The sequence below is a fragment of the Dipteris shenzhenensis genome, chromosome 24 (assembly GCF_047967505.1).
Source record: "Dipteris shenzhenensis isolate YYH24624 ecotype China chromosome 24, Dip_SZ_1.0, whole genome shotgun sequence".
In the NCBI taxonomy this organism is placed as follows: domain Eukaryota; kingdom Viridiplantae; phylum Streptophyta; class Polypodiopsida; order Gleicheniales; family Dipteridaceae; genus Dipteris; species Dipteris shenzhenensis.
Genome location: NC_141619.1, coordinates 44,990,986 through 45,004,420, shown reverse-complemented (window position 1 = coordinate 45,004,420; position 13,435 = coordinate 44,990,986). Strand labels below are relative to the sequence as shown.

Below are 13,435 nucleotides of genomic sequence, written 5' to 3'. Positions count from 1 at the left end.
GAGTTGAAGTAGGGTACGTAACAAGGAAGCCCGACATTGGATGGAGATCTTAGTTGGTTTGCTAGTTCTTGACATGCTAGTTGTTCTCACTTTTCTTTTGAAGGTGTTGATTTTATAGCCAGAGTGCCCTTAAAAGTGGTCTAATGCCTTTGGGATTGAGTGATGACATAGTGGTTATGTTAATCGTTCGAGAGCCTAAGATTACCCAATGAGATTTATGGTCGGAGTCTTACTTTTTTTTGTTCATGAACCACAAAAGACCAAAAAGCAAAAGCATGCATATAGCAACCAACCAAAAATAACCTTTGGGGAGAACGTGAGTCCTTAAAGATGAGACGATAGCGGTGAAATCCAAACGTTTTGTATTACCACTATCTTTAAGATAGTGAGGTAGTGCTGTATGTGAATTGACAAGCAAATTGTAGGATTTGATTCTTGAGAACATGTAACCCTTTCTTTTTAGCATGCCTCCCCTCTCTCGCTCCCTCTCCCTCCCTCGCTTCTCCTTCACTACTCACCTGCTCTGCAGTGCCATCTTGCTTCTCCCTCACCTTGCGTTCCGGCTGGTCTGCCTCTCCCTCTCCCTTTGCCCCGCTTAGCCTCACTCTGCTCTCAAACCCTTCGACTCTGCTCCCATTTCGTTTAACTCCCTCTTCCTCCCTTTCTCTCCCTCCGTTCAACTCCCTCCCTCTCCCTCTGTTTAGCCCTCCAAAGCACTTATGTACAAGAAGCATTAGAGCATTGGGAGGAGTGGAGGAAGAAGAGAGCCCAAGGGGAGAGCATGAGGAGGAGCACAAGGAACATGTGGAGGAATGCAAGGAGCGTAGTTGAAGGAAGAATGAAGGGAGGAGCAAGAGGGGAAGGGGAGATATTTTTGCAGTGGGTATGGCAAATCACGGAAGGGGCTAGAAGAGAGCCCAAGGAGAGAGCGTGAGGAGGAGCATAAGGAACATGTGGAGGAATGCAAGGAGCGTAGTTGAAGGAAGAATGAAGGGAGGAGCGAGAGGGGGAGGGGAAATATTTTTGCAGTGGGTATGGCAAATCACGGAAGGGGCCAGAAGGAAAGTGACAGTTATTTTCTTGCACTAGCTTACCTTCCAACTTCATTCAAGCTCGTCTAGCTTAGGTTAATCTCTGTCGATGGGGGAGGGAGAACTAATCCAATTCGATTTTTCAAATTTTCAATAACAGGGGGGACATATTCCCACATTCCTCCATCCTTTTGTTCACCCTCTCCAAGGCTTGGGATAAGAGAGCCTTAGCTTGGCATTTCGCTGATTAAAATGTCAAATTAGTTGGTGGCATTGTTAGTGTCAATAGGAAACTAGCTCGTTAGAATTTGACTTTCTAGTTATATTGCTGAAGTTGCCAGTTTGATTGGCTAGCTAAGGGTGCTTAAAGACTAGAGCCGAGCCCATGGTGCATTGATGTATCTGGGCCATGGTTGGATGTGGGCAAGCAATCTTGCCTATTTATGATTCGTGAGTCTGTAAACACCCTAAGCTTTTTCTTTTTTCTAAACAGCGACCCTCACCCTCATTCCTCAACCGTTGTCCTACCTCTTTCGACCTATCATGATTTGATGGCCTTATTTTGTTTATTGGTTTTGGTCCAAAATCAATGGTTGAGATGAGACAATTGCAGGGGGCACCCGCTCCCCTTACCGACCCGCCCTCCCTCGACACGCACACACATGCATCCACTCACACACTTGTGGGGAGCCAACAACCGAAGGCCTATGTGTTGAAGGGAGAGGAGCAATCCTGTGAGATTCGGACTCAGAGGTAGCCAATCGAGGTGGGCATATGCTCAGTTAATGATGATAGTTGGCTATCACACGTGCGAGGGACAGGGAACACACGTACAGGGGTGTGTATCAACGGTGCATGTTTGTCTGTGCATTTGAAAGAACGAAAGAACCAAACAAAATCGAGCAGGAAACAGCTTTGTTTTCATTTCATTGAGTAGGTGCAATTCAAGCATCAGCGCCATAGCCATCGCCATCTCTCCCTGCTTCGCTCCACCGCCTCATGCCTCTCCTTTAGCCAGTCCCTTCCTGTCCTTCGCCTTTTCTTCTCCACCACCTGGCTTTCTGCGCACCCCTGTAGCCCGGCGGGACCTCAGTGGGGGACAGAGAACATCGGCGAGACTCAGAAAAGCCGGTCGAGGGCCTCTGGATTGGCAGACAAGATAGGGCGACCTCGAATTTGTGGAGTAAGCAACGGCGTGGAGAGGCCGAAACCGCATTGGAAACAACGCGGCAGCAAGACAAAAGGAGAGCAGAACGCGGCACGCAGGAGAAGAGCTTTGGCCACCGGCGAGAAAGCAGCGCGTTGGCGCTGCTGCTGGCCTCTCCGGAGTCTCTCTCACAATGCTCTTTTTGCTTACCGGATCATCCTGTCTCCTCCCTGACTGCTTTGTGAGCCCCAATCCACCTCCCTTGCCTCCAAAATCCTCTGCCGACAAGCCTCCCTCCCTCTTCTCCTCTCATTCCATGTCCCATAACTGGATTTTCGACCAGAATGAGCAGCTGAGGTTCTTCTGGATCATGGAAAACGACTCCCGCTTAGATAAACCCAGACCACCCGGCCGACGCGGCAAAAGCATCAGGAAATCTTCGGCTGGCCACGCCGTTTGCTTCCGAGATGAATCCTCAACGTCTGCTTCGTCTGCTGCAGAGACCGCTGTGTCTTGCACCACTTTCAACATCTTGGCCCCTATCTATAAACGCATTGGCAGTGAGGTGTGGATCCAGGCACTGCGTCCTCTCTGTGGTAGAGTGTATATACAAAAGTATGCATTTCCAGGTTTGAGCATGAGCAGACGCAAGCAGCCGCTCGTGTGCATGAGGGATGTGCACTGGTAAAACAAGTGGGAGTCATTGACTCGATGAGGTGCATTCCTGTCTGTATTTCTTTCGAGTTTTTCATTGGTTTTGACATGGTTACCTTTCTATATTGCCAGGGTTGCCGCGAGAGTCAGTTTCGAGAGTCTTGGCTAAGTCGAAACCAGAGAATCTTGGACATGCTTTTGTTCAGTGCGTCTTCGATAATCTGCTTGCAGGTGAGCTTTCCTATCGGCAGCCTAACTACCTATTCTGAATTGCTAAGAAAAGGTCAGGTGATCACTTCAAGAAGCTAACCGTTTGCTGGTTAATAACGGTCGTGGTGGTCCAAGCAGGAATTCTGGCTCGGAAACGAGGAGTTAGTTCGTCTCTATGAGGGAAATCTAAGTCATGCAGGCTACCAGACGTTCAAATTGGCCCGAACCAACAATAGAGGAGACGGTACGTTGCTTCCCAGCCATAAAAACATTGGGTGTTCAAATATTCAATCATCACGACGTTTCGTTTGTATTACTGTACCGGCTTTATTGCTTTGAGCTCAGCGGTCTATGGAAGTTTCTTAGATAACATGTCATGAAGAATAAAGCATCTGAGGGCTGATTTTCGTCATCATTAGGGTGAACAGTGTTCAACTTCAGACGTAGGCCTCGTTACAAATAAAGCCAGCTGGCATAGGGTGAGACACCTGCGAACTGTTTTCCTCATTGATAATTGGCGGCACCTTACACTTCCTGTCGGCCTTCATAATTCTTTGCTCGAAGCATTGAAGTGTCCTACTGGATTGAGGGGTTGCAAAATAACTAGATGCCATAAAATTGTGTTAATGTTTAGGCACATGTACTGTTTGTTGGGATATGGTACGACCACCTCTTGTTTATGTAGCATGCATTTTTATATTAGAAGTTTACTTGCCGGCTTGTTGCATGGCTATGCCAGCTCATGGTGCCTATTATTCAAGCTAATGAAGATTAACGAATTTTTTTGTTGAAAGATTTCTGCATACAGACCTTATTGTGCCAAGGTCACTATAATATATATGTTACTTCAAACACCTTATGCACAATAAACGTTATTTTCTCAATGGCTTAATATGCTTCAAAGAGGATTCTCGTGTAAAAGGGGAGCCATGGGCTACTGCGTGTACAGGTGCTGTATGTTCTACAGATGCTAGTAGCTGCCATAAACCGTACACGGTCTATGTCCCACACATGCTAGTAGGCACATGCTACTAGCTGCCATTAAATTGTCATTTGTGAATTTTTGAGTGGAAAGTCTTGTATTAATACAACTTTCGAATTTTAAACTGCTATACCTGTCAAGCTTTCATATTTGCAGCGGTCAGTTCTTATATATCCTCTAGTATTGGGTAATGACTGGATGAGGATGACAAAATCAGACAGAAAAGTGGGCATTGGCTTTGGCCGTGTGTTGTTTTGCAGTCAACGTTAGCTTTGACAGACTTTGTCAACTCCAACATTAGTCTGCCAACCCCTCACATCCTTATTCTTCCCACTTCTTCCAGTGTTCCGTCTTGGCAGTTCAGCAAGCAGCCCCTCCATGCAGGCAGTTTCTGCGGGGGATTGTGTTTAGCCTGTAATGATACGTAGTAAATCTGATGTCATTGGAGCGGATAACCAATTAAGGGTGGAGGATGAAACTGAATTTGATTAATTGTCTATTGCAGAGAATGGCCTCTCTTGTATCAATAGTAAAGAGCTACACTGGGCAAGGTATGCACATGAAGAGGTGTTTACCGTTGTGAAGGGCGTGACCCATTATGAGAGGGTACACAATGTATAGCTATAAATAAAAGTGTTCCTTTCCATGAAAGTGTCTCTTTTTTATAGACTTATAGCCTTTTGAAGGGTTGCGCAATGTCCCGCCTATCAAAATGGCTTACTTTTTCACAATCGGCTAGCTTGGAATGGGTTTAAATGAACTTGACTCTTTTATGTGTTCGAGGGCTGAACTTTGCAGTTGAGACCATGAAGGAATTACAGTGCGTTCTGTGTCGCCAAGTCCTAAGGGGGTTGAATAGCTTACAGTTTCCGTGAGCTGCCTTGAGGTACCTTTCCCTACCTGTGCTCACGTCTAGCTTCTTCTAATGGCAGTAGAAGACTCATGAGCGGTCTTGTGATGCTTCATGCTTTATATTAGCATGCATATGAGTCTTTCGCTGCCATAGGTGAAAACTTCATTCTCACCCATGTGGTACTTGGCTAGGAACCACAGCTTGTTCCCTTAACAATCTTGGTTGCTTTATTGGGTAGTGGATTGCGTCCCTTCTTCACAAACCTCAGCCTGTACGACGGATGAATCTCCATGGTCAAACTATACATATATCTCCATTTTCTCAATTCACGACGTAGATAGGTAATCTCATCACCCGTAATGTCCTAGATAGTTCTATTACCAAAGTGGTCTGCTTGCTGATTGTCATGCGTATTTGCACTCTATTTTTCATGCCTTCACATTAAGTCCCATAATCATTTCTTGCCCCTAGGCACATGATTAAGCTTGAATATGGACACTGGTCGCCCTTGCATGAACGACAAATTAATTATTACACATTTATTTGTCTCACACACATTTACATTTATATACATATCGGTCTCGCTAAGGACTTTGTGTCAACCAATCCTTCCAAGTTCATGCTTTTTTCCGTCTAGAATGTAACACATCAATATGTGAACACAAGTAGGGAAAGTCTCTATGGGGTCTTTTGATGTTCCATGCTTTATGTTAGCACATGCGAGAGTCTTCCACTGCCATTAGAAGAAGCTAGATGGGAGCACAGGTAGTTTAGCACTAAGTACATAGTTGTGCTCTAATTTAGCTGCTTCTAATGACAGCATAGGACTTGCATGATGCTAACATAAAACATGATGCATCAAAAAACCACCCTTGAGTAGATCCCCCCCCCCCCTTTTCCTAGAGGGAATATCTCCTGATTACATAATGTTTTCCTCAAAGTGGGGTTTAGAACTGGGGCTATGTACTATATCCTCTATGTGATCCTTAGCTAAGCTGTAGTAGCTTGACACATCAACCTAGGCATGGTGCATGTGACTCTTGTATTAAAGAGGGAATCCTTTGTGCTTGTGGAATACCCTTTTCTGGTTTTCTGCAAGGTATACTGTAACAAAGCAGGCAGAGGCAAGTTTTGCAATTGTAAGAGAGCTTGTTTTTTCTCTTGAAGATCCTGTTGCTGTCTCTCTCCCGGCAGAGGGCAATGCTGATTGCAGGATAGCACAGCTTATTGACAGTTATTGTAACAAGGTGGAGCATTGGTGTTTGTTTATTGCATAACACATGATTTGGTTAATGCTTGTGCAGGTCTTCTCACTGCCATCAAAAGCGAAAGGCTAAGAGTGCTGAATTACAAAGAATTGCTTTTTAATGATTGTGGAGATCGGGTAGCCCAGTTTTTCCATCTTCGTTGCAAGATACCTTTTTACAAGAGAGGCCAAAGCTCAGAGCAGGAGTTGCTACTTGTGAACACCCATTTGCTGTTCCCTCATGATTCTAGTTTTTGTCTCATCCGATTACGACAGGTATGGTTTTTCTGAAGCTGTTATGCTTTGGAATTCAGAATTTTATCACTCTTGAAAGATTGATATATTACAGATTAAGAAATGTGTATTTTTTATTCAAGCTTGAAAGAGGAGCTTATTATGGTTCTAAGGGATCATGCTCTTTCACACAGGTTTGCAAGATCATTGAATTTTTGGAGCGCTTCAAGATGGAACACAGTCTGGCTTCAATTCCTGTCATCCTTTGTGGGTTGGGACTCTGCCCTTTTATCATTCTCAAAAGAAATGGATGAATTTTTGGTTTGTAACCCACTTTCTTTCATATAGGGATCTCATGCATTTTTTGGATTAGGGACTGGAACGGAAGCAAGCGTGGTCATGTGTACAAGTTTCTGCGCTCTCAAGGCTTTGTATCAGCTTATGACACTGCTCATAGCTATACTGATAGTGACGCCCATCGGGTAAGTACAGTAACCGCTACAACAGAGAAAGATATGCTTTGCACCTACATTTTCGAAGGTATGTTGACTTCCTGATATACTTTCGCTGATGGGAATATGGTGCTGCAGTGGGTGAGTCATCGCAACCACCGTGGGAATATCTGTGGAGTTGATTTTATCTGGCTGCTGAATCCCAGTAAGGATCGGAAGCCTCTCTCTGGAAGCTGGAAGGAGGCTGTACTCGGCATAATTAAGGTAGGATTTTAGTTTTATGTTCAAGCAAAGCAGTGGTCACCCTTCCCATTGGGTTGTAGGAATAAGGGTCTGCTTGTTGTAGCAACCGCGTGCTGCAAAAAATCTCTCTCCGATCGCTCACAACAGCACATAAGCGATAAACCCATGATTATGGAACTTACGTCTCTGGAAAAAGACGTCCACATGTGGAAAAACCTTGCTCAGGGTGAGCTACAAGTATAAAGCAAAACACTTCTCAAGGCTGAACTGAGATCTAATATAGAGCACTATGGACTTCTCAATCTTCTGTGTTGCAGCCCTAAACAGCCCTTATGCACCTGTCTACTTCCCCTTTCTCTCTCCCAAACTATGCGGGTCTACTGCACCTTAGTCTTCCTCATATGGGGGCTCTTACATGTGGGGGCGGTGACCTCCAACACTTCACTAGGCCTATGCCCATTCATCGGATGAGATGCTTCATCTGCTCTTGAGGGCGAGCCTTGGTGAGCAAGTTGGAGGTGCTATCTCCCACCATTGAGGGCTGATGCCATCGGTGGGGATGTCAGTGCTAGCCTTCATCATGGCTGAGTCTGCCCTTCACCTCCGGAGTGCCGACAGAAACTCAGTACGAAGACTTTGTATAAATGGATGCTCAAGTATGTGTGGGTGTGTGCATTTGTATGTGTGAGAGCATATTTTTATACTATGGTCTACACCCACTGTTGGGTGTTGATGACGTCAGTGGGGATGTCATAGTAGCTAGTCCCTGCTATGCATGATGGAGTTTATGGTTTTCAACCTTGTGAGTGACTATCATGAGATTGAAACTGCGCTATGTTGTGTTTTTAGAGGATGAGTTTGGGAATGTTCGTGGATTCATCTAGGTATATGCTTCTGCCGTATTAGTGGACATGCAAATTTCACCTTGTGAAAGTTTTCGTCCAAGTTGCGGCTTGCTGGTATTGTGATAATTCTTTCTATCTTAAATGGTGTGTTGCCCTATCAGCTAGATTTAGATTTAGATGCTCGTTGGGGAGAGACTAAAATGAAAATGTTTAGACTTCACAAGCAGTTGTAGCTTGAATGAAGAGATTTTGGACTACCTTTTGATTAGCCTTCTCCTTTAGTGCTAGCCTTCATCATGGTTGAGTTTGCCGTATTAGTGGACATGCAAATTTCACCTTGTGAAAGTTTTCGTCCAAGTTGCGGCTTGCTGGTATTGTGATAATTCTTTCTATCTTAAATGGTGTGTTGCCCTATCAGCTAGATTTAGATTTAGATGGTCGTTGGGGAGAGACTAAAATGAAAATGTTTAGACTTCACAAGCAGTTGTAGCTTGAGTGAAGAGATTTTGGACTACCTTTTGATTAGCCTTCTCCTTTAGTGCTAGCCTTCATCATGGTTGAGTTTGCCCTTCACCTCCGGAGTGTCGACAGAAACTCAGTACGAAGACTTTGTATAAATGGATGCTCAAGTATGTGTGGGTGTGTGGATTTGTATGTGTGAGAGTATATTTTTATACTATGGTCTACACCCACTGTTCGGCGCTGATGACGTCAGTGGGGATGTCATAGTAGCTAGTCCTTGCTATGCATGATGGAGTTTATGGTTTTCAACCTTGTGAGTGACTATCATGAGATTGAAACTGCACTATGTTGTGTTTTTAGAGGATGAGTTTGGGAATGTTCTTGGATTCATCTAGGTATATGTCAGAGTAGCTAATACCTGATGGAGTTTATAAATTTCAACCTCGTATGTGACTAATTGAAAGTGCCCAATTTGTGAGGATGAGTTTGTCCATGCTCTTGGAGTCCTACAGATATGTGCGTTCAATGATGTCGAGCAGGAAACACACACTCCACTACCTTGTCCATAATCAGTTCCTAGAGGATGATGCACCTAGCATGGAACACTGGGTTCTTTGCAATCCTATGGAAGCTGGGATCAACGTTCCCTCCTGCTCATGTCCTACAGTATCCATCTGACCCAAGTGGATAACAAGGTGCCATGATAGCAATGATACTCTTACCCCCCTTTGAAAAGAGATGCAAGTTTTCAACTGATGGACGACGAGGCAATCCAATCTCATATAAGGAGTGGTCGACTGTTTGGTACGTGGATATGAAAGGCGTGACTCTTGAACTTCTTGCTGTAACTCTCCTTTCAAGAATACAAGCTTTCACGCCCATCTAGAAAATAAGTCACTAATGATGGATGGTCAAAGCTATCATCATCTAAATGTTTTTCATTTTGGCTGTAGGAGCAAAACTCATCCTCATGGCACAATCTAAACATGAAATTTATTTCATTTAAAACTCAGCATTGTTATAGTTTATCGTACTTCCAGTTTCATTGCACGTGCGCACACGCTTGCACATGCACGGGACTGTATAACTTACCCTGGTGAACCCACGACGCCGGTGGGGTTTCTCTTTTTTCATGCCAGACAATTGTCCAGATGACTTGAATGGCAAGCCCCTTTATGTTTTCTCAGCCAGAGCCAAACCATCTGCTCATTTCACTGAAAACCATTCCACAAGAGTGCTCAACAACGGGAAGACGATAGACGGGGATGTTGCTAGGAAGCAGCTGTTTCAACCATCTGCCCTAGAATCTATCCTTGTTGGTCCTTTCTTCATGCTAACAGTTAGAGCCTTGGCTGGGTAGCGGAGGCGACTCCTTTGGGGGGCTAACGTATGAGGCCGAACACGCCCCATCTGGCCCAAAAAGGACATATAATAGATACATACATATAGGCAATGCATGTGTGTGAGGTTGCAATTGAGTGTCTATGGTCTCTTCAATTTTCAATTTTCAATTTTTATTCAGGGTCAACTTTGTAAGGCTGAATAGCTATGTTAGGTCTATATAGAGTTTCTTGGATCTGGAAGTACCCAGGTTTTACTACTATTGGCTGCAACCAATATTGGTTTCTATTACCAATGATCAGAAAACTGAATTTTGATCTGTGTTACTCTGTTAGAGCTTATGTAACTCCCAGTAGGACCAGCTTTACTGTCTCCTTAAGTTTTTACGTTTGTGCAGGCTAAGCTGTGTGAGGCTGGATTGAGGGGAAAAGAGGCTTACTGTTTTTTTCAATCTAAAGAAAGTGGTGATTTGGTGACTCTTCGTGAATTTCAGAGGGCCTTGAAACAGGTATGTCTATTGTCCTCGATCCTTGTTCAAAGGCAAGTGCAGCTTACAGGGAATTGTAAATGCAAGTTTTTATCATGGTAGTCTAAAAGGGACATCTCATGTTTGGATTTTTTGGCAGCCATTAAGGTGAGAGAGAGAGAGAGAGAGAGGAGGGGGGGGGGGGGGGGGGTTAAACAAGGTGGAAAAGGTTAAGGGTGAGCAGCAACCTGACTGGAACGGGGCTGAGGCTGAGCAACGACCTGAGGGAGCGTATCTTAGGCTGAGCAGCAATCAGAGAGAGAGAGAGAGAGAGAGTGACTGCAAGGTGACATTCTTTTGCAGCTTGGGTTGACGGAAAATAGTTCAGAAGGCTTGACCAGAGGGGAGATTGAAGATTTGATGCAAACTGTTGATGTTGATGGAAATGGTCTTATCGACTACACTGAGTTTGAGGCAAGTGTCTTCGAAGATAGATTTCTGACTGGCGTTTTGAACCCAAAAGAGCACATGAGGCTCACTGGTCAACTGTGGGGAGCTTCTAATGTCCTCTCTGCTAACATGGTCCCTCGTTTTTCCCATGGACAAGCAGACCTGGAATTCTGGGAAAGTAAGGGAATCTCAAATGCACAACTTCACAATTGTACTTTAGACAGTAATGCAGGATTTTCTATACAGGATGCATTTCTATTCCCTCCAGAGGTTGAAAAGGGATTTTGGCCAGAGGATTATTCATTGTCTGACCACGCCCCACTGACAGCTGTTTTTACACCACTCAAGGAATGTGCTGGATAGCCAGCACTCAAGTTTTTGAACTGTCTCAACATACTCGGAAGAATGGTTTCTGTAGCTAGCAGATCTCTCAACTCGATTGCTCAGTGCTGACATGGAGACGCCAGTGATGCTGCCACACAACGTTACTTCTCATGGTAGCTCTAATATATCACCACTGGACACCTGAAGATGTACATTACGAATTTAAGCATGCTTTGGGCTCAATTTTTTTCCTATTGGAGAGCACACGGGCTCACATTGTGAATGTAATTGATAGAGCATTACTAAGGGCTGCTTACCCATGTAAAATACCCTTTTTTATTCATCATTTGTAAAAGGAGAGATTCTCTTGGCTGTATTTTGGAAGCTCCCTTAATAGAAGAAACAATTATGAAGCGTTTGGGTTTTGGATGTCAGTTATATATGCTTGCCAAATAGATGTGACTCTTTATCCAATGTTTGTTTGGATGGAGATACCATATCCTTCAATGGACCAGGAAGTTCAGGAAAGGTATGCTCTTCTGATTTTGAAAGCATAAAAATGTAAAGGAACAGTGTTTTGTATGCAATGGGAGCATAAAAGCCTGTTTCAAGATTGAGAAAAAGTTCAAATGAATGACCGAGACCTGGTGGTATTGTGGAAGTGTCAACTTTCTGCAAGGGCAGCTCACAGAGCCTGAGGTATTTTTCTTGCTAGTATGTATTCACTGCGGTAAGACATCTTGAGGAGTTCATGGGTAAACTATGAGCAAGATAATTTTTGGAGAGCTCCACATTACTGATCTACGAAAGCACTCTGGAGAGACTGGCTTTATATGTCTAGCTTCTGATTCATTTGATGATCATTTAGTAGCGTATGTAGGGTTTTATCTTGTAGGGGTTTGATTTTCCTTAGGGAGTGGAGATCTCACTGCAAGTTTGAGGTGGCATGTTGTTATTAAGTATGGCTTGATCCTCTCAAGTTTTTCTTATGCTATGCATGGTGTACTTCTACTGGAGCACTCTGCTCCTAGGTAATTTCTCATGCTAGAAGAAGAAGTCAAACAAGCAAATTAACCAATAAGCAGTCCTTGTAGATATCAAGGTATAAAAGAGGGTCCATAAAATCCCAAGGCTAAGATAAATACATTCACTCCACAAGCACCAACCTATCTTTCAAGTCTAGAACATGAATTACATATTAGTATTAGTTAGCCCAAGTAGTTGGACTTGGATTTCTTGAAACCAAATCTAGTTACAATTATTAGAACATGTAAGACTAGGTTAGAAACAAGTAAATTAACCTCCAATAGCGCACACAGGTAGAGAATTAGCAAACATAGCCTCTGTACAATTCACAATCTGGAAATAGTTAGAGTGTGTGAATGATAGTGGTTGTTGGGGGGGGGAAAAGAGGTCTTAAGAGGGCCTCCATTTAGTGTTTCCTAATTTCAAGGGATTGGTGGTCATGTTGAGGTGCCAGGCGGGTAGGTAGGCATGCAATCCGTATTAGGTTGTTTCTTCTACACTTCCCAAATCCCATGCTTAACTGTCCTCCCATGTATGTTGCCTCGGATCAGTCCCAAATCTCATTGAAGAGGAATCGATAAGTTGTTCTTATTTCTCTAGTCTATTGTACCTGTATTCTTCCTCCACTTGGTTTGTTGTAGTTGTATACTCCCTCTACTTCTTGATTTTTTAGTTGAAGTACCTTGTCAAGCTACTTTACTCTCTTTTGTTTTCCCTGTATTGCTCTACTCTCTCTTTCTTTGCTCTTTCATGCTCTATCTCTTACTCTAGATCAATTGTTTCTTCCTTCATTTTGGCTATAATGCCTTATATCTCTTGTAGCTGCTCTTATCTCCCCTCGTCAACCCTTGCAATTGACTTGTAATCAAAAAATCAGAGGTTTGAACCTTGAATGGATTTCTGACAGAGAAGTAGACAATTCGACATCTTTGAGACATGGACAAAACTTCTTCAAATCTCCATAGAATTGCGTAAGAGTTGATAGGTAAGGGTTTTTGGGCCTTCGAAATGGAATGGAACAGACGGTTTTGAAAAATGTGGTCCTAATCATTGGGGCCAACACATGGATCAAAATGGTGTCTCCACTCCGAGCTACTCCTTGTGGGAACAATACAAAGCACGAGTCGTTTGCAAGTGTCACTCGAGCGCTCTCCGGATTATTGCAATGTGTTTTCACACGAGAAAGAGGAAAGGGGGAGAGGAGAGAAGAGAAGGGAGAAGGGAAGGGGGAGGAGAAGGAGAAGGGAAGAGGAGAGTGAAGGGGGATGGAGTGGCAAACACGAGGGCACTAAAACACTTTCTTGGAAGAGAAGAGGGAGCTTGTATTCAAACTTGTGCAAACAACAATGAACACTAAAGTCAACACTTCGGCTTTTTATACAAGTCACCTTTTGAAGGGAGGGTTAATCCTTTTCCTTTTAAGCACTCTCTTTCTTTGATACAACCAAAGGCTCTTGGGCCCGTAGGGT

The 13,435-nt window shown here is 43.8% G+C and overlaps 1 protein-coding gene across 2 annotated transcripts; it reads left to right on the top strand.

Annotated features, from left to right (window-relative positions):
• Positions 1-1,926: 1,926 nt before the first annotated feature.
• On the top strand, positions 1,927-11,401 carry LOC147886657 (putative calcium-binding protein At1g02270). Of its 2 annotated transcripts, none has more exons than XM_087395432.1 (9): positions 1,927-2,743; positions 2,965-3,063; positions 3,181-3,286; positions 6,182-6,399; positions 6,552-6,628; positions 6,731-6,839; positions 6,948-7,073; positions 10,098-10,208; positions 10,530-11,401. In XM_087395432.1, exons 1-9 carry the CDS (start codon positions 2,372-2,374, stop codon positions 10,977-10,979), a joined length of 1,668 nt encoding a protein of 555 aa, XP_087251558.1. In that variant the 5' UTR covers positions 1,927-2,371; the 3' UTR covers positions 10,980-11,401. The 2 variants fall into 2 exon arrangements, with proteins under 2 accessions (XP_087251558.1, XP_087251559.1); XM_087395433.1 differs by having other exon boundaries at positions 2,602-2,862.
• Positions 11,402-13,435: the final 2,034 nt, after the last annotated feature.

Bases quoted from the DNA above. Each gene is read 5' to 3' on its own strand.
- LOC147886657 (XM_087395432.1), top strand. From the start codon at position 2,372: ATGCTCTTTTTGCTTACCGGATCATCCTGTCTCCTCCCTGACTGCTTT. The intron at 6,400-6,551 runs GTATGGTTTTTC...TCTTTCACACAG, and splicing joins GTCTCATCCGATTACGACAG to GTTTGCAAGATCATTGAATT. The intron at 7,074-10,097 runs GTAGGATTTTAG...ACGTTTGTGCAG, and splicing joins CTGTACTCGGCATAATTAAG to GCTAAGCTGTGTGAGGCTGG.